The sequence below is a fragment of the Sinocyclocheilus rhinocerous genome, unplaced genomic scaffold (genome assembly GCF_001515625.1).
Source record: "Sinocyclocheilus rhinocerous isolate Xijiao unplaced genomic scaffold, SAMN03320098_v1.1 scaffold87, whole genome shotgun sequence".
NCBI classification, from domain to species: Eukaryota; Metazoa; Chordata; class Actinopteri; order Cypriniformes; family Cyprinidae; genus Sinocyclocheilus; species Sinocyclocheilus rhinocerous.
In genome coordinates this window covers 214,235-234,562 of record NW_015650709.1, presented here as the reverse complement: position 1 = coordinate 234,562, position 20,328 = coordinate 214,235, and the positions used below count along the sequence as shown (strand labels likewise).

Here is a 20,328-nt window from a genome sequence, read left to right as displayed (position 1 = left end):
TATACAGCATACATGCATTCAAATGCATCTAGAGACAGCCTTACATCCCCACAACCACCCTGCACCATCAATAATATGATTATCAGTTTGTTGTTATCAAATCAAAACTCCTGGAAGCTCTAGGGATGATAACTTACAAGGCAGCTTTTTGGGGGCTTTTGTATGATGAAACATTGGGTAACACATTTGTGCAATGAAAAACGGAAACAGTCTCAGTGCTGCCCACCTTAATCTTAAAAAAGGAAAAGTTGTCCTGTGAATGGTTACGTTTAGTATTGTATTACATCTAAGTGCTAAAGGAGAACGCACTACTCTGTTATCACCATCTTGTTTTTCTACAGCTGTAAAAAAAAAAAAAATTGTTTCATCTCTGTATAACATACAGTTGTACCATCAGGCTTCTTCTAGCTAGATAAATCTTTTTATAGATAGCATTTTGAAGTGATAACTAATTAAAATTCAGTACTCATACTGGAGAGTAAAATGGTTGTTCAGTCAGTTTTAAGACCTATCTTTTTCCCCAGGATGGCAATTCCTTCAGTCAATTCCAGAACTGGTCCAAAAATGAGCATTTTGTCATCATGTACTCACTCTTATGGTTCTAACCAAGTATTATTTTCCCCAAAAACGTAAAAGTAGTCCACATGAGCTATGTTCAAGGTCTTTACAAGTCATACAGTTGTTTTGCTTGTAGAATAGACCAAAATTTAAGCTTTTATTCAATGATAATCTTCCCTTACAAATCTCTCAAATCTCAATCATTCTTATTTTCAATTAGAAGAAAATGTCATCCTTAGAGGAATGTTAGTCTTCATGAAGCCCAACAGCATTGGCTCTCATGTCACATGAACAATCCTGCCACAAACAAAACACAACTGAGATTTGAGAGTTTTCACACAAGGAATAGCCTATATGAGTGAACAACTTTTGTGGTTTGGCAGTGAAAAACATCCACTTTTCTTGAATGGAAAACAAAAGTTAGGATATAAATTTTTTTAGAAGAAAAGATAAAATAGAGTTAAAATAATATTTTGGTTCAAAAGAGTGAGTTTCATTTCAAAATGATATATTCCTGTAGTACAAATGTGTGTGTGTGTGTTTTTTTTTATTAACCCTTTTTGTCCCACACATGTGTCTGCGAGTGAAAGTGACTTGACTGTACTTTAAAATTTCTAACAAAAACTGTACAATGTCTAGGCTTCAAAGTTGATAGTATAGTACTGTTAAAAAGATGCGAAGGAATTGTGAAATACTTTAGATTAACAATGAAATATGTGTCTGGACATTTGTGAACAGAGCATTTGCATTCAACATGACATAATCTCACTGTATGAGCTACTATATTCCTGTACACAGATTGTTTCTATGAGCCTGTCTGCCAAGACACTGGTGATAAAGATTCTTGTCATATAAAAAGGAAGAGAGAGTGCAAAACTAGCAATTACAGCAAATAAAATATTCATATCACTTTGTCACCCTGTAGTGAGAATGTACAACTGCTTGAGGTTTAGGCAAGAAGAGCTGGATTGTTTGGATTAGAGGGAGGTAAGCATTTGGTTGGATGTGCACAGATTAAAGGTGCTGTAAGCAATGTTAGCCATTCTGAAACTTCTGCAAAAAGAATCTCTCAATTAGACTTGCACACACATTCTATAACCCTTACCATTGTATTCAGAGATTAGCAGGAAAACAGTAGCACATCTCATTGTTGCAAAGCTAAATGCTAACAAAATAGTATCCTTGCATGACGAACCAACAACTGTCAACTGCTTATGAAACTTAATATGGTTAATAGTTTAAGTTAAATTATTCAAGTCTCAACTGCCACGCATTTTTAAGACACCTGCTTCCTATTTACTGGCTGCCCTATGAATGCACAAAATGACTGACAGGCAGAAAATGCTTAAATGGCTAAACAAAGAATCTGACCGTGGTCAATTATTTGGAGTTTACAGAATTTACGGCTGCCACAGAGACAGATGTGATGGTTACTGATGGAACACTAATTCAGTGAGATATCTTAAGTAAGAGTGTAATTCTAATAAACAAAATAGCTTACTGCACATTTAATAGGAACTTATTCAGAAATGCACATGGATGACATCCTAAGATTTTAAGTTAAGTGGTAGATCTAAAAGGAGAAAAGCTTTTGGTGGTATGTACAAGTGATGCTATACTCTTGAGTTTCGAGCATCTCATGACATCTTAAAATCTCCTGTGACATCATGTTTCTTCCCTTTAAATTTTGCTTTGTAAATTCCACCCACTAGTAGATTCACCCTTTTAAGACCATTCGGTTAATTGTGAAAACATTCATCCTATGACCTCATATCTCTGTGGCTACAATTTTTTCAAAGTTCAGGTCAGAGCTATGGCTGTCCATGTCCATCTCTGTCCGACTGTCCATCTCAGCCGTTAGCTCCCTCAGAATCTTCTCCAGGTCCTTGTTCTTTCTGTACATCTGTAGGTAATTGTACTGCAACTGCTTTTGGTATCTGATTACTTTGTCTTTCTCTTTATTCCACGTTTGTCTCTCCTGCTGGAAGCTATTCATCATCTTATGTTTCTTTTGCTTCTCTTCCTTCAGTTCCCCTCTCAGCCTCTCTACCTCCTTCTGTAGGGCATCCAAGTCTGCAGTCCCTCCATTATGATTCAGTGTTTTACTGGCACTTGTTCCATCCTGGGCTTTCGATTTGGCTTGACCAGTCCCAAAGGCCTCCATCCGGGCTTGGCTTATCTGCAGTTGCAGCTGTTGCTCCTCAACTTTGGCTCTCATGGTCATTAGCTGTTGTTGCTCCTCTTTGGCCATTGCTAAGTCCTGCTTCATGCCCTTGATGTCCGTTTCCAGCATGTTCACCTTCTCCCTGAGGAGGTCAGCTTCATTCTTCTTTCTTTGAAACTCATTTTTAGATACCTTTTTTAAAAAGAGATATCATAGTCAGGCAAATGTGATGGTACAGCATGTAGTAACAACTGTAAGTTAATCTAATATCAGCTAACACTGACCTCAACCTCAGCGCTCCGCTGGTGAAGTGCTCCCTCATACTCCTTGATCTTCTTTTCCAGTTCTTCCAGCTTGCATCTGGACTCCTTCAGAGAGGATTTGAGACTGACAATCTCACTGAGTTTGTTTCCAACATCGGCCTGGGAGTCCCTAAGTTGCTGCTTTAGCAGAGAAATCTCACCTGACTTCTGGCACACCTACAAATATAACAAAAAATGATGGATGTGAATGTGTTTTTGTAACAATTTTGATCTTTTCCCCTTATTATCCCAACTGTTCAGCTTTTAAATTGACCTATTTATCAAACACAGAGCGCATTAGATTTTCATTGTATCCACATTTGTCATTACACAACGATAAAGGTTTATAGACTGACCTCCCACTGAGTCTCTTCTAGAGTGGGTACTAGGTTTTTCTGGCTCTCATAGATTCGGAGGCGGCTTTCTGCAGTGTCCCGGTCACGATTAAGCTGGTCCACCTCCTCCTGCAGACGTTCCTTGTCCTGTTGAAGTTGTATCACCTGAAGCTGCAATAACTGTTGGGCTCTCAAAGCCCTCTGAGACACCTGCAGGTTACACAAACCATCATTAAGATCTGCCTGGATAAAGGTGAATAGTGTACTTAGTTGACCATCAATGTAAGATAAAGTACTCATTGGTTTTGGAGTCACACTAAACTTTATATATTCACATTCCCTTCAAACCTGTGAATATTGTAAGCAACTTACTTGACGGAGTTTTGTAGAACAGCGTTGTTTCAACCCCTCCATCTCCTCAGCACAGTACCGTTGCTTCTCCTCAAATAGATGACATGTGTCTGACTCCTTCTCATCAAGGCTCGTTTGTAACTCCACCAGCTCGGTTTCACGTTCTAGAAGTTTCTGCTCCAGCTGCTGTATCAGTGATTCATCCATCGAAATTGGTGATCGGACACAGCCCCCAGAAGATGATGGTTTTGTCGGGCTTTGCTCTGAAATTGTAAATCTATGTTCCAGAAGCAGTTCTTGGTTTCCAGAGAAATCCATCTTTGGCTCGGTGGATGAAACGGTCAGCACTGCAGCAGTTATTTCTCTGTTCATACTTATTGCTGCCGCCACACTTTCGCTTAGGACACCAATAGATCTCGTACTGCCATTCGTCGACTCACTGTTTCTGTTTGTTTCACAAAATCCATTGGCCCACCCGTTTCCACCGTTAGTCCCACTACACATCCAACTGGATCCAGAGTTTCCATTTGTCCCTGCTACACCCCCCTGTGGGTTCTGAGATGTGTCCATGTTTTGGGCAAGGCCTCCATGGCGTGCCATGTGGTTATTTGATGTGCTTAGGTTGTCCATCTGGCTGCTGCCACTGGTGCTGTGAGTGGGCAGGCTGGACATAGAGTTCCTTCCAGAGTCAGAGAAGGTACCAGAATTTGTCTCCAGCTTGGGGTCCTGAAGATCTTTTAGCCTGTCTATAGGACTAATTCTCTTGCCCAGGATAGTGCTCAAGTTGTTATGAGTCTCCACCGAGGAACTGCTGCTTCGAGGAAGAACGGGTTTGAAGGCGGTGGGTCGAATTAAAGCATTCTCTTTACTCTAAAAGAGAGAGGACACAAAAGATAGATGAGTATTTTTGGGATTTGAAGTGCAGTACAACCAATTGATCATTCACTCATGTTTATGGCAGGACACAAATCCATCTTAAAACCTATCGATCAGATGCTCTCAAAGTAATTACTCGCATAACTGCCAGGGCATTACAACAAAAAAATTTTCAGAAATGATTAATCCACAAGACAATCTCAAGAATCCTTTCCTTTTTTTCTTTTTCCTCTCCCTTATTCCGTCACTTCCTCTTACTCGTGGTAGCATGGTTACCCCATGGTTTAGCATTAACTTCCTGACCAAGTGAAACTGGGCTCATTTTCCTAGCTAGATTCTTCATAAATGAGGCTATTCAGGGAAAGAGGTGCTTGCCTGCTTGCAACTGCCACAACGCCATTGGACCGAATCTCTGGAGAGATCAAGGCATTCTTACCTCGTCAATCTGGAGGTTTAATTAAATGGAGCAGACACCGCTAAGCTCTTAGTGAAAGTGTCAGGGGCTGGTGGGGATTACTTAGCATCAACTATACTTGACTGTTGTTTGATTTTGTGTGATAACAATGTCTGGGGGATGGGCCATCTTTTGATTTTGGCTGCTTTAATCTGAACTGAGCATGAGTCCTAAGCAGACATTTTGCTTTGTTTACAAGTTGTACTGCTTTAAATTGGGGTTTTATAGGACTGAAACACTACACAATAATATAGGCAGTGAATAAATTAAACTCTTGATGATATGTTATTTTGGCAAATAAAAATGAACTTTTTGTAGCCCATGCCTCGCTTTGTTTATTCTCTGACTGACTCTAGTTCTGTTACCTTTTCTAGTTTTCCAGACAGCGGAACTAATTCTGGTGGCCCTCCTCTCCTGTCCACCTCATTGTCCATCTCAGTTGTTCTTCCTTGACTGTCTTCAGCTGTATTAATGTTAGCAGTTCGGGGCTTGTTGCTGACCTTGATGTAAAAGAAGTCATCATTTTTGCCTGAATGATAGCTGACTTTTGAGCTGTTGTTGGTGCTGCAATGGTCCTGAGAGAAGCCATAAAGACAGAAAAAGATAGATCAGTGTTTTTGGGATTTGAAGTGCACTGCAACCAATTGATCATTCACTTTATGGCAGGACACTCTCCATCTTAAAACCTATTGATCAGATGCTCTCAAAGTAATTACTCTCATAACTGCCAGGACATTACAACAAAACATTTTGCATAAATGATTGATCCACAAGACAATCTCAAGACAACCCTTTCCTTATTTCTTATTCCTCTCCTATTTTCCCAGTCATTTCCTCTTACCGATGGTAGCATGTTTACCCCATGGTTTAGCATTAACTTCCTGACCAAGTGAAACTGGGCTCATTTTCCTAGCTAGATTCTTCATAAATGAGGCTATTCAGGGAAAGAGGTGCTTGCCTGCTTGCAACTGCCACAACGCCATTGGACCGAATCTCTGGAGAGATCAAGGCATTCTTACCTCGTCAATCTGGAGGTTTAATTAAATGGAGCAGACACCGCTAAGCTCTTAGTGAAAGTGTCAGGGGCTGGTGGGGATTACTTAGCATCAACTATACTTGACTGTTGTTTGATTTTGTGTGATAACAATGTCTGGGGGATGGGCCATCTTTTGATTTTGGCTGCTTTAATCTGAACTGAGCATGAGTCCTAAGCAGACATTTTGCTTTGTTTACAAGTTGTACTGCTTTAAATTGGGGTTTTATAGGACTGAAACACTACACAATAATATAGGCAGTGAATAAATTAAACTCTTGATGATATGTTATTTTGGCAAATAAAAATGAACTTTTTGTAGCCCATGCCTCGCTTTGTTTATTCTCTGACTGACTCTAGTTCTGTTACCTTTTCTAGTTTTCCAGACAGCGGAACTAATTCTGGTGGCCCTCCTCTCCTGTCCACCTCATTGTCCATCTCAGTTGTTCTTCCTTGACTGTCTTCAGCTGTATTAATGTTAGCAGTTCGGGGCTTGTTGCTGACCTTGATGTAAAAGAAGTCGTCATTTTTGCCTGAATGATAGCTGACTTTTGAGCTGTTGGTGCTGCAATGGTCCTGAGAGAAGCCATACTTCAGAAGGCCATCCAAGCTACGGCCTGTTTTCTTAGACTGAAGCCCCTTTTTGACTTTGTTTTCAGAGGCTTTGCAGTGTTTGCTGTGGAGGCTATGGCCTGATATCAAACTGCTGACACTACCCATGTTTCCTGGGACATCTGGAGATAGCAGGTGGTGGTCTTGGTGGCGGCAGGTGTGTAATTACAGAATTTTAATGATGGAGGAAGGTCTGATGGACTCATAGCCTTGTGTGGAGATCCTTCTTATTCCCATTTGGGAAACCTGGTAAAACATGGATTTTAAGAAATGTAGTGAGATGACTCCTTTAGGCATTAGAGCAGTATAGTCTATGCAGAATTTTCTTAATGTTTACTTTACTTAACGTTCACTAGGTCAGCAAACAAGTCCTACAAAACCAGGAACTACAGTATTTCTTGTTGGCTCTTTGCCCACATGGGATACAATGGGGTAGACCTAATGGCAGTTACCCTTTAATATCCTGATTTACAATATGGAGACCATACTGAACGCATGCTTTGAACAAGTACCAAGAACACCCTCCTCTTTGACAAACAAAGGCAAATGCAAGCTTGAAATTAGTGTGACAGGTCAAACATCTATTCATATTACTTGGTCAGTAGGTCAAAAGACCTGACAATTACTTTTTTTTTCTTCTTGTCAGGCTACCAGAAACAATGAGTATGTTTCCATGCACTTTGATTTTGATTTCTGCCGGACTAAAACAACGTCTTTTTAAAATGTCATGTAAATGCCTTAGTTCAGTCCAACGTACCGGTCCGATTTTTGTGAAGTTAGACAAATAATGTGATTGAAGATTTGCTTCATCCAACATGTACACACATCAATCCATTACAGCTGGCTTCTGTGTTGTGGCTTGTGCATTGTTTATTTAATCTTTCAAATATATATTAAATATTTAATTCTTTAAAATTATTTGATTTGCCATGTATAGTTTGACAGACTTTAGCTCAAACATAATGGTGCATGTAAACATGCATAAAGTTTTTGCATATTTCATTACATCAAACAAGCATTACTTAGAAAAAAAAAACAAGCTTACAGTACATATTAGTGTAGATATATAAGGCTCCATATGTTGGACATAATATGGGGTCCCACTAGGGAGATGGGACCTGTCAGTCACCTGACAACAGTTCAAGAGTACCAAAGGTCTGTCAACAGCTACTCAACCTTCTTTTATGATTCATACGTGCCTAAAGCATATATTACACATCCATAATCAACACATCATGCCTTCCATCTGTCTTTCAGAGCAGATAGTGAGGGGCTTTACGAACAAAAGACCTGCCACGATCATCACACGTGGCTTTGTATAACTGGCCTAATTGTGATGATGTGCTGATATGTTAAAGGCTTATTAGCTAGAAAGAACACAGCAAATATGCCAGCTGTTTCTTAATTATTAGCGTCACATTATGAATTTATGCATTCCAAAGAAATATTCTTTTTATGTTGTTTTGTTGTAACTTTGCTGCCTCGCAGCTGGTTTTAGATAAGAGAACCACAAATTCAACCACATCTGTGTTTGTTTCTGATCTCTCTCTACTCCATAAGTTGCTGTTTCAAAATCAAATAAAATTGTAGAAGCATACATTAGTAAACACTGATTCAATTGTTTGCACTCCGTTACCATTGCCAGAAGGATGATATTCCACAAACAACTCAATTATCATTCATGTGGTTTTCAAATGATTAAATAAGATTATTCAACACTACTTTTGCATTTTTATAAATAAACGCATCTGTTTCAGCAGAAGGACTTAATGGCTTCAGGCAGCCCTTTGACAGTCCCTTCCAATGAAAAGCGATCTCATCAGTGTCTTTGTTTAATAGAGTCACACATATTTTGTCCTCGAGGCATGCCAAGCAATGATGTAATGCAAATACTCTTCTTTTATGCAGCACTGCAAATGAATCGCAGTGCTTGACATTATTATCAATTCACACGTTCTGTTACAACACCTAATGCATAGTTGTCATAAATTAAAAATGCAACGAAATCCATTTAAAACAACTCGCATAAATCACTGGAACAAGCAAACTGTTTTTGTCAACCCACGGAGGGTATTTTTTGTGATGAGTTTGCACTTTTCATTTTGTATGCTAATTGCTAAATAATAACAAACATGAACATTCATGAAAAGCAATGTTTAGCAATCTCTGTATGCACTGCATATTATTATTGCATTATTTGTTCATTTGTAAGGTACAAAACAATCAGCAAGACTCAAGTCAAACATTGCATTGTGCTTTGACACATGCACAGGCATCACTTCCCAACATGTGATGCAGGTAAACAATCTCAGTTGGAGCGTCTCAATATCTGTCTGCCATCTGTAACCCGAAATCACTTCTTTACTATCAAGTTCAAAGGCTTACCGGAATAAAATAGATGACAAAATGACACTTACTCTCCAAACAAATAAATCCACAGACGCAGTGTTTGTGAAATCTGAATCAAATCTCCTTCGCATGCTCTCCGTGGCGAGAATGTGTTTGTCCTTGAGTGAACCACTGAATACTCTATAGTCTGCCTGTAGACAAAAGTCTACCATGCAAAGGGGGCGGATCTTATCACCATTCACCAGTTTTTTTTCCCTTCATATCTTTTTTTGGAATAACCGACATGCAAATGTTGCTGGGATACGGGACCCCAGTGTCCCCTGGGGTCCCTTGGGGCAAGGAGGGGGCAGAGACCATTACACCTCTTTACATAAGACGTGTGCCGCTAAAGAGATTAACTCACTGCTGCTTACAATGAGCTGCTTGCCCACCTCTGTCACACTCACTTTCTTCCCTTCATATCTTTTTTTGGAATAACCGACATGCAAATGTTGCTGGGAGACGGGACCCCAGTGTCCCCTGAGGTCCCTTGGGGCAGAGACCATTACACCTCTTTACATAAGACGTGTGCCGCTAAAGAGATTAACTCACTGCTGCTTACAATGAGCTGCTTGCCCCCCTCTGTCATACTCACTTTCTCTCCCGCTCTTTCTTACACCTCAACACTTAACACCATAACACAATCACAATACGCAAACATATGCACAAGTTTGAGTAGCTTTTGTGACTCTCACTCATTTTTTATTGGTTATCTTTCACCGTTTTCTGTACAAACACACTTCTCCCAGTTGGCTCCCTTTGCTGCCCTCCCCTCCTCTCCAGACTGCCCTGCACCCACTCTGAACAAACACCCCTCCAGGAAAAGAAAGAAGAGCTTGATGTTCCCTCCCTCCGTCTGTGTCTTTGTCCACTGAAGTGTGCCTGTTTTGTGTGAGGTTCAGTGAGCTCGAACATTTATTTAGGCTGAGTGCTACATTTACACCATAAAATAAATGACTCTCTAACTACCTCTCAAAAAGAAGTGTGCTGCCGTAAAATGCAGAAGGCGTCTTAGTGCAGATGTTCCTGTTTGTAAAAATCAACATTAAAATGCCAAAGCAGTCAAATATTTTAATAGCCTCCAAAAGCAGTTGAACACGTTTAAATGACCCTCTTGATACTTTCTTATTGTAGTAGTCAAACACAAGTGGCCCTTTGGCTTGGAAGTAGTTTATCTATGAAAAGTAAATCTTATAAGAAATAACTGATGAAAATAGGTCTTTATATTTACAATATTTGTAAATTTATCTAGTTTCAGAAATGTATTTTACTTTAAAAAACGGGACAAAAACCCAAGCTTTTAGGCTTTTATAAGAATATTCGGTCCCACTTTATATTAAGTGGCCTTAACTACTATGTACTTACATTTAAATTAATCATTTGGTACAATGCACTTATTGTGTACATTTTTAAAATGCCTGCATGTAATTACATGACCTATCCCTTACACCTTAACCCACCCTTAACCTTACCCGTATCCCACCTCAATAGCAGCAAATTTGTAATACAATATGAACACAATAAGTACATTGTACTTATTTTTTATGTAAGTACATAGTAGTTAAGGCCAATTAATATAAAGTGGGACCGAATATTCACTTCAAATGCTAATTATAGATTTGTACAATATAAATTCAATTCAGCACATTTGGTTTGTAAGTGTACATTTGGATACTATTTTTGTGACTGTTCAAGGATTTTCAAGAAATTATCATAAGCAGTTTTTTTCACTTCAAATGCTAATTATAGATTTGTACAATATAAATTCAATTCAGCACATTTGGTTTGTAAGTGTACATTTGGATACTATTTTTGTGACTTCAAGGATTTTCAAGAAATTATCATAAGCAGTTTTCCCCAGCAATTGTTCTAAACTCTTGTTCTAAAGTCGTCATATAAGTGTCTCTGAAGACGATAAAAATATCTAAGAGTAAACTCAAAATGACATAAAAACCACTACACAGCTATTGTTCTGCACCCAAGTTTCTGCATCTGTGTACATTCATCTGAAGCGCAAAATCAGCACCGTGGGGACCAGAACAAAGAAGGCAGACTTTCAGATAAATAATCTGGCTGTGAAACTCTATCCCAACTCTGCTGATGCATCGCTTTGTCCAAAACACCAAGGTTGAAAGAGTTGTGTTGTTTGGAGGGAACGTTACATTTGGAGTTAGCAAAACATTTTACATGCTGATCTTGAGGGGCATAATGCTTTTTTGAAAGGATTTGCATGGTTCTGTCACACCACGTCCCTTCCGAGTATTCATTTCATTGCACCCCGACAAGATGTTATTTTTGTTACAAGACAGCAGCAGAAGGCACTGTATTGATTCTTCAGATGCTCTTTGTAAGTGCTTAGTGGAGGGATCAATGTAATCAATATGCAAAAACAGGCCGTAGCCGTGGACAATGGACTGGCACATTTGCAAGTGTGCGAGGAATCAAAGGTCGCCCAGTCTACGGCTGTGGCCCCTTTGGGACAGGGTGCACAGACAGCACGGTGAATACGTTTCTTTAAATGATGAATGTGGATTTAAGTGTCTAGGAGTTCCCAGAGGAGTTGTTGTTTAATATGGTATCTGGCTATGAAAGTGAGAGGGCAACAGTGTAATAATGAGATATGCATATATGCATAATGTCATAGGCCCTTATTGGTCACTTCAGAGTAGTACCACTTTTGATTTATGACATCTTCCGTTTCAGTTGGATGCAGTTCTCAGTCTTAATCAGGCGATGACTGCTGTGAACAAATACATCTCTGATTAAAATAGTAAGTTTTAAACAATTTTTAAATTATTCTTTTCTTACTTTTTTCTCACATGATTCCTATATATATATATATATATATATATTATATATAATTCCCTCTCTGTCAGGTGGTTCAATGATATATATGTTTACTGATATATGAAAAGTGTATATAAAACATGTGCCATCTCAGTAAACAGACAATTAAAAATAAAATACAAAATATGGCATCCCTTTCAAGTAAAAAAAAAAAGTCAGTTGGAACATTTTACTACAAATCAATGTTTCCATCTCTGCTTAACTTTTGGCCTCTAGAATAATCTATCAACTATGCTGTTTTTTTTTTTTGCAGCGATGCCATAAAAGATACATTTCTGGTTCTTAAAATAAACACTTATATTCTTAGTGTGAAGAACATTTGAATAAAGAACCTTTTTCCACTGCACACTTAAAAATAAAGGCTTTTTATTGGATTTGTTGGATCCATGAAGAACCTTCAACATCCATAGAATCTTTCCATTTATGAAAAGGATCTTTATAATGGAAAAAGGTTTTCTTCAGATTATTAAAACGTTCTTCTCACTCAGAAAAACATGTTTTTTTCAAGAACTGTTCACTAAAAGTTTTTTTGGAGGGAACCCTAAATGGTTCTTCTATGGCAGGGTTCCTCAAATCTTGCCCTGGAGGGCCAATGCGCTGCAGAGTTTAGCTCCAACCCTGATCAAACTTATTACCTGTGATTTTCTAATGATCCTGAAGACATTGATTAGCATGCTTAGGTGTGTTTAATTAGGGTTAGAGCTAAACTCTGCAGGAAAGTGGATCTCGTGGGCCAGATTTGAGGATCCCTGTTCTATGGCATCACTGTGAAAACACCCTTTTGAAACCTTTGTTTTTAAAAATCTTTTTTGCAATGAAAAGGTTCCATGGATGTTAAAGGTTCTTCTTCATGGAACCATAAATGTCAATAAATAACCTTTATTGTGAGTTTAGCTGGAAGTTTATGGTTTGTGGATTACATTTAATATCTATGTAATAACTGACACTTTGCCCTATTAGTTTAGATCTTTTGAGCTTAACTTTCAGATTTTAGCCTTTGTAACCCTGGTGCTCATTCAGACACTATTGTAATCACCCAGCAGTGGGACACATGATTTACAGTTTGTTGGAGAGTAGGTAATGCAGACTTTGGCTCTTCATGCTCTCGGCTGTTGTTTCATTGTTCTCAGAGACAGATGAGAACGATATGACCTAATCATACAGTCAATGAGCTGAGCTCAGCGGGAGCGCGACAGAGCAGAGTGTGTGCGGGAGGGGCTTGCTGCTAATAGATGCTTAGATGTTATTGAGGTGGAAAGTCGAGCTGCTTTAATTGGCCATGAAAGACCTTTATCACAGACACTGGGCCTCTTTTGGGAGTGTATGTGTGTGTGGTTTTGTTTCCCTCACACGTTCCACTTGTTTGTCAACCTATGCGGGACAAAGACGTCCTATGAGAAGTGTGGCCAGCAGACGTTATCCAACGCATGGCCAATCCATTACTGCATGCATGTATAAAGACTCGGTTCGGGCTGTTGTACTGTAGAAGATTTACTGCCGTCTAAACAAAGCGTACACTGCTGCACTGTACCACACCTGGGACTGCCAGATGGCACATATAGACTTACATCTGCACTGTTAGGAATCTTTTTTTTTTTTTTAAGTGTCCCTTTCATGGTACATATGACCATTTTGTGTCACTTTGGGCTGTTACTTTGTGTGTGGTACTAGATTTCATGTAGAAATTTAAATCAGATGATTAGATATCTTACCTGGATGATATTGATCTATTGAAAATTACAATAATGAGTTACAGTCAAAAACAGCAACAAATTCATACTGATAAATCAAGAAGTTAGAAAAAAAAGGTTTGGAACATGACACTTACTCACTGTAACTCAATAAAATAACACTAGAAACAGTGGCACAGTTCTGACAGGTGATTTCCTGGGAATTGTGAAATATTATTGCACTTTTAAGGACTGATCAGACCTGTCTACAGAGTTGTTCATGGTGGGTGTGAATATAGTATGTATACTGGAGAGCAGCCAGGCCTCGGTGTCCCGTGGGAATAATGTTTCTCAGTCACACAATCGGCTATGTGCCATAAGATCATTATATTGCTGCTTCTTCCCAGCACTCTGTATGAGCACATGTGCTAATTAGCTGAACTGATAGTAACTTAATGTCACTATGACTTCATGCCGTTCATTTACACAATTTTGGATGATCTGTTACATCCAAAATGAGGCTCGGTTAAGTATTTACAGATGATTAATAAGCAGGTTTTGAGCTGAAATAAATGTATTTATTTAGTTGTTTGTTTGTTATTTGTCTCACTCTCACTTTCACATTTATTCTCCATTTACGTTGTCTTACGGATTCATCCATCATCTAGTCCAGGAGTCTTAATCGGTGGTATATTGTGTGCAGCTGCTAAGGGTCTGTGGGGGATAGTCTTGTTAGGCCCCTCTCTCTCTCTGTCCCTGTCCACCAGCAGATGTGATCTTATCATTCCTGATCAAGAAAAAAACTGAGCACAATGACCATCTGGAGCAAAGCCCGTCACAGTGTCCCAAGCTTTACACATCAAACAATGTGCCCCTGTTAATTTTCTCTTATTAGCTTGCAATTTGTGTGTAATCAGTAATTGGTTTTACAGCAACGGGTTGTTTTTTTATTCATGTGTTTTTTTTTTTTTTTTTTACTACATAATGCAGCAAAATGTGCTATTAGATAGTTTACACAAAATTGAAAATTCTGTCATAATTTACTAATCCTCATTGTTGTCCCAAACTGGTATGACTTTCTTTCTTCAGTACAAAATAAAATTAGATATTTTAAGACATTTCTGAGTGTTTTTCATACAGTGGAAGTCAATGGTAACCAAAACTGTTTGGTTACCAACATTCTTCAAAATACCTTTTTCTGTGATTTTTACCATTATAGGGTGGTTGTGTACATACACTGCCAACGCACATTTCAGTTCAAACAACTTGTAAAAGTGCATGTCGCATCCGATGACCCCTTTAAATTACAGGTTTGGAATGACTTGATGGTGAGTAAATGATGACAAAATTGGTAATTTATGGATAAACTATCCCTTTAATGGTCAAAATCATACTGGGTTCACTTGCTTGTGTTCTTTGGCATGGGCGTAGAATACGCAGGGGACGTGGGGACATGCTCCCCCCACTTTTAAATAAAACGTAAATTCGCACTTTTTTCCGGGCAAGCTCTCATGCAGTGTATGTTCATTCATACTCGAAGCTGGAGGGCAGTCTTGCTCAGAAAGTCCAAAACGGACTCACAGAAGTAATAACTTATGATGTGCCAGGAAATGCCTAATATGGACAAAGGCATCCCGTTATCTCTGTAGCTAAAACAAAAAGGTCATTTCAAGTCATTTCCAGGTAATACATAAATAAAATACACGAATAATGCAGTGCTAACTGACATAACATTTATTACAGTAGAAAATATATAGTTCAGTCATGAAACTCTAGATGGCGCATTCTGACGGGGTGTTAACGTAACTGATGATATTCAGAGAGTTAAACGACTTGGCACAAGCTGATTGGTTCATGCTGCATATGCAGCCAATGAGCTTACTGCCTTGCATTTAAATGGCTGGCTAGCATTCAGAGTTCTCTGAAACCCTCCACCTTCCCCAGCTCCACCTGCATAGATCTGCTATGGGTTATTTTATATGCTATTTGTGCAGCAGCAGCATGTCTTAAATACTCACGGCAACGTATCGCCATATGCATTGGCAGTAGCAAGTTCCTGTACTTGCTTGCAGCAGCAGCAATAATCTACAACTACAGCAATAACCAACAGCAGCAGCAATTCAGCAGCAGCAGCGTAGCAGGTCAGTTCCGCCAAGACCAAATGCATTAACATTGTCATATCCATCACCATGCTAAAATGTTCTGAGAGTTGTCATGATTGAACTATGGTTTTATTTTTTCTTTGTATAAACCAATCAAAAAATTGTCATTAGGAAAATATAGAAGTGTACAAGCTTTACAAGTGTGAAAACATGAATTAAAAATGAACAATAGTATATTTATTAACATTAACCTAAATTAATAAATGCTGTAAATAATTCTTATTAGTTTGTTAGTTCACTTTTTCTTTAAAGAAAAACTTTTAACACTTTAGTGGCCAATTCTAGTTGCTTATTAGCATTATTAACATATTGACTGTTGTTTATTAGTATTGTAAAGCACATATTCCGCATGACCATATTCTACATCCCTAAACCTACCCAATACCTAAACTTAACAACTAACTTACTAACTATTAATAAACAGTAAATTATGAGTTTGAGGCAAAAGTTGTAGTTAATAGTTTGTTAATAGCGAGAATTGGACCTTAAAATTAAGTGTGACCAAAAAAAACAAAAAAAAAACCAGCAGATAAAAATACTTTGCAATGTCAAACATGATTATTTCTGTTCATATATAGAGCCAATTTTGATGAGCACATTTCTCCATTCTATTTTTATAGGAAGTTCTCAAGCTAACTGAGAAGGCTGAGCTTAGTGGAAGGTCAGTTGGCATAAATAATCCACCAATAAGATTATTTACCATACAGAACATCTGTTAGGATTGGACAGTTTCCTACTAAAATGCATTTGCATTCATCATGAGATTACAAGTCTCCATGGCAACAATAAATGAAGGCTTTTGTAGGCCATTATTAACTTTAATATAGGCCTACACCCCAACAGTGCAGTTATCTCATGCTGGATGATCTGAGATCTGAGTCCTGAGAGAAGTAATTGAATTGTACATAAAGTAGGTTACAGAAGGAGAAACATTTTAGCAGGATTTTTATATTAATTCTTAAATTGTACTGAGAGCAACACACACACACACACACACACACATATGCAGGAATCCCATTGGTCATATTTTTCAAACTCAAGCTCTCAGCCACATCTGGAGCAGTAGAGAGTAAATGCACTCTTGAAATAAGAACTCTCGATGTGAAGGGAGATGCATTACAGTGATGGAGTGAATAATTCAAAAGGAAGGACATCTCCTCCTCCAGCATCACTCACAGCACTTTCTGACCCACTCTCTTATGCACGCTGACCACTTAGAGGCCTTAAGTGATACGCCTTCCTTTGAAAGTTAGATTTTGGGTATAATTGTGCAGAGGAGTAATAAATCACAGCCATTATCTATGAGAAACAGCTCTTACTCTTTCTCTTAGTTCTAATGACTTTAGACACATTGTGTCTAATATTATTGTCAAATTATTTTAAAAAATTGCACTTAATTGCATGTACCAATATTTGTTGAGCCCCCAAATGAAGAAAAAAATCATAGATATTGTGAAATCATTGAATCAGCATTACACAAAGTATTTTTAATATTCAATGTGTTGTCTGTTTTATTTCCATATCATTGAACATAAGCTTATCAGTAGTACTGTTCTGTCGCATATCACTGTTTTTCAGTATCTCATGCCACGGATGTAGTATTTTTATTACACCACGTCAAATGAATAGTTATCCAATTTTGAAAAATGTTTCTCAATCCTTTTGTTCCTTTCTATTAAGCTGTTCTTACATGAAATGTTGTCTTTTTTGTTTGTTTTTACATGGTTTTAAACAACAACAACAACAACAATAATTTATTTTTTTATTCATTATTTTAATCATACCAAATTAATGCATTACATTTTTAGGCCTAATTCCCATTGAATCATTGCAAGGTTATTATTTTAGCTTAGTTTTAAGTTCTCTTTAACTCTGGTTCGATTTTGTTTGTTTGTTTTGTTATTCATTATTTATTTATTTAAAAAATTTTTTTTGTATTTTAGGGCTTCCAAAGTTAGTGTGTCATTTAGTCTCATTTAACTATCATGGAATATTATTATTTAAAAATGATTAACAGTGTTAAATAATTTTTCAGCACAGTCAAGTGTATTGCTATCTAGTGGCATTTTCATGTTTTATGCAGGTAACTTAAAACTTTCAAATGTAATAATATATCATCCATCAGAAACTAAAATTAATTTGTGCCATTTTTATTTTAAAATTAGTTTAGGAGTCATAAGAAGTATTTATTTTAATGGGAAAAATGTACACTAAATTCAAATACATTTTAGCAATGACAATGAAACAAAACAATTAGTAAAAAACAGGTGCAGGTACCAGCAGTCTTACCACATGTTGTGTGAGAGAAAGGAAAATAATGATAGTGGGTTAAATCAGAGACCTCCACCAGTGGCCTTTGACCTTAGCTGTTTTGGATAAAGGTGTGTGGGAGACTGATTGAAAAAAGACAGAGGAGGGAATGATGGAGGGGGAGTTGAATCTGGAGTGAAATGAAGGGTGTGTAGGTTGGATAGAGTGAAAGCGAGCTCAGCTGATTAAACAACCCAAGACTGTTGCCAGCAGCAGCACAGAAAATGAAACGGAGCTGTAATGATGAATCATAAGGTTATCATTAACTTAAGTCATTACAAAAACGAGAACTGGAATTGGAAATGGTTTAGCTAAATAAAACAACAGAATCAGGAGAAACTGACTGAAACTATACATGTGGAGTACAATGTGAATGAAAACTAAATGCAATTCCTGAGAAAATGACTTTGGTTTTAGTATTTTTTTAGTCAGTGCTGGACGAGCTTGTCTTCTATACATATTCTGCTCATTACAGCCAGATGGTGTAGTTATGATATCAACCAGCAGGGGCTAAAGGAGCCATGGCAACCAGTTGACCCTTGACCCCTTGATTTATTCTGTCAAAAAGAGCAGTGCAATTACACAGGAAGGGAGCATCATGTAATTAGCATCGTCATCAAATTATGTTATGACACTTGCAAAGGGTGACGGATAATTAGCTTTCTTGTAGCAGATTCCAAACGGGCCTGCTGATAACTTTGATTTTTCTAAAGTAAAATAGTTCCATACTACTACTAATAAGAGTAAGAAAAGATGAGGAAATGGCCTTATTTGATTTGAAGAATGCAAAGATGGGCATTAACCATTTATTTCTATTATCATATTTCTGCTTTGCTAGGCTTGGATTGTCTTTGGAAAAGTGATCGGATGTCATCAAGCATCTAGACTCTTGTCTCTGATTGATCTTCGTTGTCTGGCTCCTGGTACGTCAAAGACTCCCTGAAAGCTTAGAAGCCTCTGGAATCTGTCCAAAAGAAGTTTTAGAGCCCAGTGTATCTGGGAAATATACGCTCTGTCATTTTCATGAAATATTAACTGATATGCTCTCCTCTGTGAACGAGCCTTGACAGATAGAGACAGCACAATACCATTTCCATTTCTAGATATTTGGACTACAGCGTTTGTTTTCCGGGTTTTGTGATGTCACAAAGCAGTCCATTAGAATATAATTAAAATAATTCCTGCCTACGGAAATTTTAATGGTTGGGGGGTGGGGAGGTGCGAGGTCGTGGTTAGAACGCTTGGTGGAGTGCATCAAACAAGACGACGACGAAGAAGAAGTGCTGCTGTAGCGTCAAGTTTTCGCCATGTCAAAGAAACGCTGTTTTTTTCACCCCCGTACCTTTTGAATTTCCTTGCAGCAGATGTTTTCTACCTCGCTGGGCATTTTAACACAGTTATTACACATGCACCTGAAAAATTATGTATGTAAATATGTATGAAAACGTTTTTATAAATTGCTGACAGTACAATACTGGACAATGATGTAATCTGCAGAATTTACACTTCAATTATGAGACTATGGTATAAATAAATTTAACTGTATAACAGTTTCACTGCAATTCATGTTATAATGTTAGAATTAAAGAACAATAAACATAATACACATTACCGTTGCACTATGCAGTTATTTTTAAGCGGTTGATGACATCATATCTAAAACGTGATTTAGCAAAAAAAAAACAACAACAAAAAAAAACCAACAATAACGTTACCACTCTAATATGTCTTGCAATATCCGTGCGTGCAAAGGTTCTGCGTGATCCTCTTGTTCAGTATTCTCAGGGTATGACTCCGGCTCAAATTGCTTAAAGGGGTCCTATGATGCAATTTCAAGTTTTCCTTTCTCTTTGGAGTGTTACAAGCTGTTCGTGCATAGATAAGATCCCTAAAGTTGCAAAGACTAAAGTCTCAAACCCAAAGAGATATTCTTTATAAAAGTTAAGACTCGTCTACGCCCTAAAACGGCTCGTTCTAACACGCTCCCACATGTCTACGTCACGATGTGGAAAGATTTGCATAACGCCGCCCAAATGTTCACGCAAAAGAAAGAAGGCGTAACTTTGATTCCCGCTGTAGTATTGTTGCTGCTGCCGCGGCTGCCATGTTGTGGAGACGCTTTGTGTTTCGTTGCGAAAGCGAAAATACTTTGTTTGGTCTTCCAAAAGAGGACACAACTAGAAATCAGTGGTTAAGTTGTATTTACAACACTGTTCCAGAACAGTTCAAACCAAATATTCAGATGTGTGCAACGCATTTTACGGAG

The 20,328-nt window shown here is 38.0% G+C and overlaps 1 protein-coding gene across 1 annotated transcript in view; it reads right to left on the bottom strand.

Moving 5' to 3' along the window:
• Positions 1-1,053: 1,053 nt before the first annotated feature.
• The window catches only part of LOC107712471 (leucine zipper putative tumor suppressor 1-like), a 24,905-nt gene continuing 5,630 nt past the window's right edge, over positions 1,054-20,328 (bottom strand). Inside the window, exons 2-6 of the mRNA XM_016517730.1 lie at positions 6,443-6,931; positions 3,732-4,580; positions 3,381-3,569; positions 3,007-3,201; positions 1,054-2,914 (exon numbers count right to left, since the gene is read on the bottom strand). Coding sequence (XP_016373216.1) covers positions 2,327-2,914; positions 3,007-3,201; positions 3,381-3,569; positions 3,732-4,580; positions 6,443-6,793 — 2,172 coding nt within the window. The 5' untranslated portion in view covers positions 6,794-6,931 and the 3' untranslated portion in view covers positions 1,054-2,326. The remainder of the gene's footprint in view (positions 2,915-3,006; positions 3,202-3,380; positions 3,570-3,731; positions 4,581-6,442; positions 6,932-20,328) is intronic.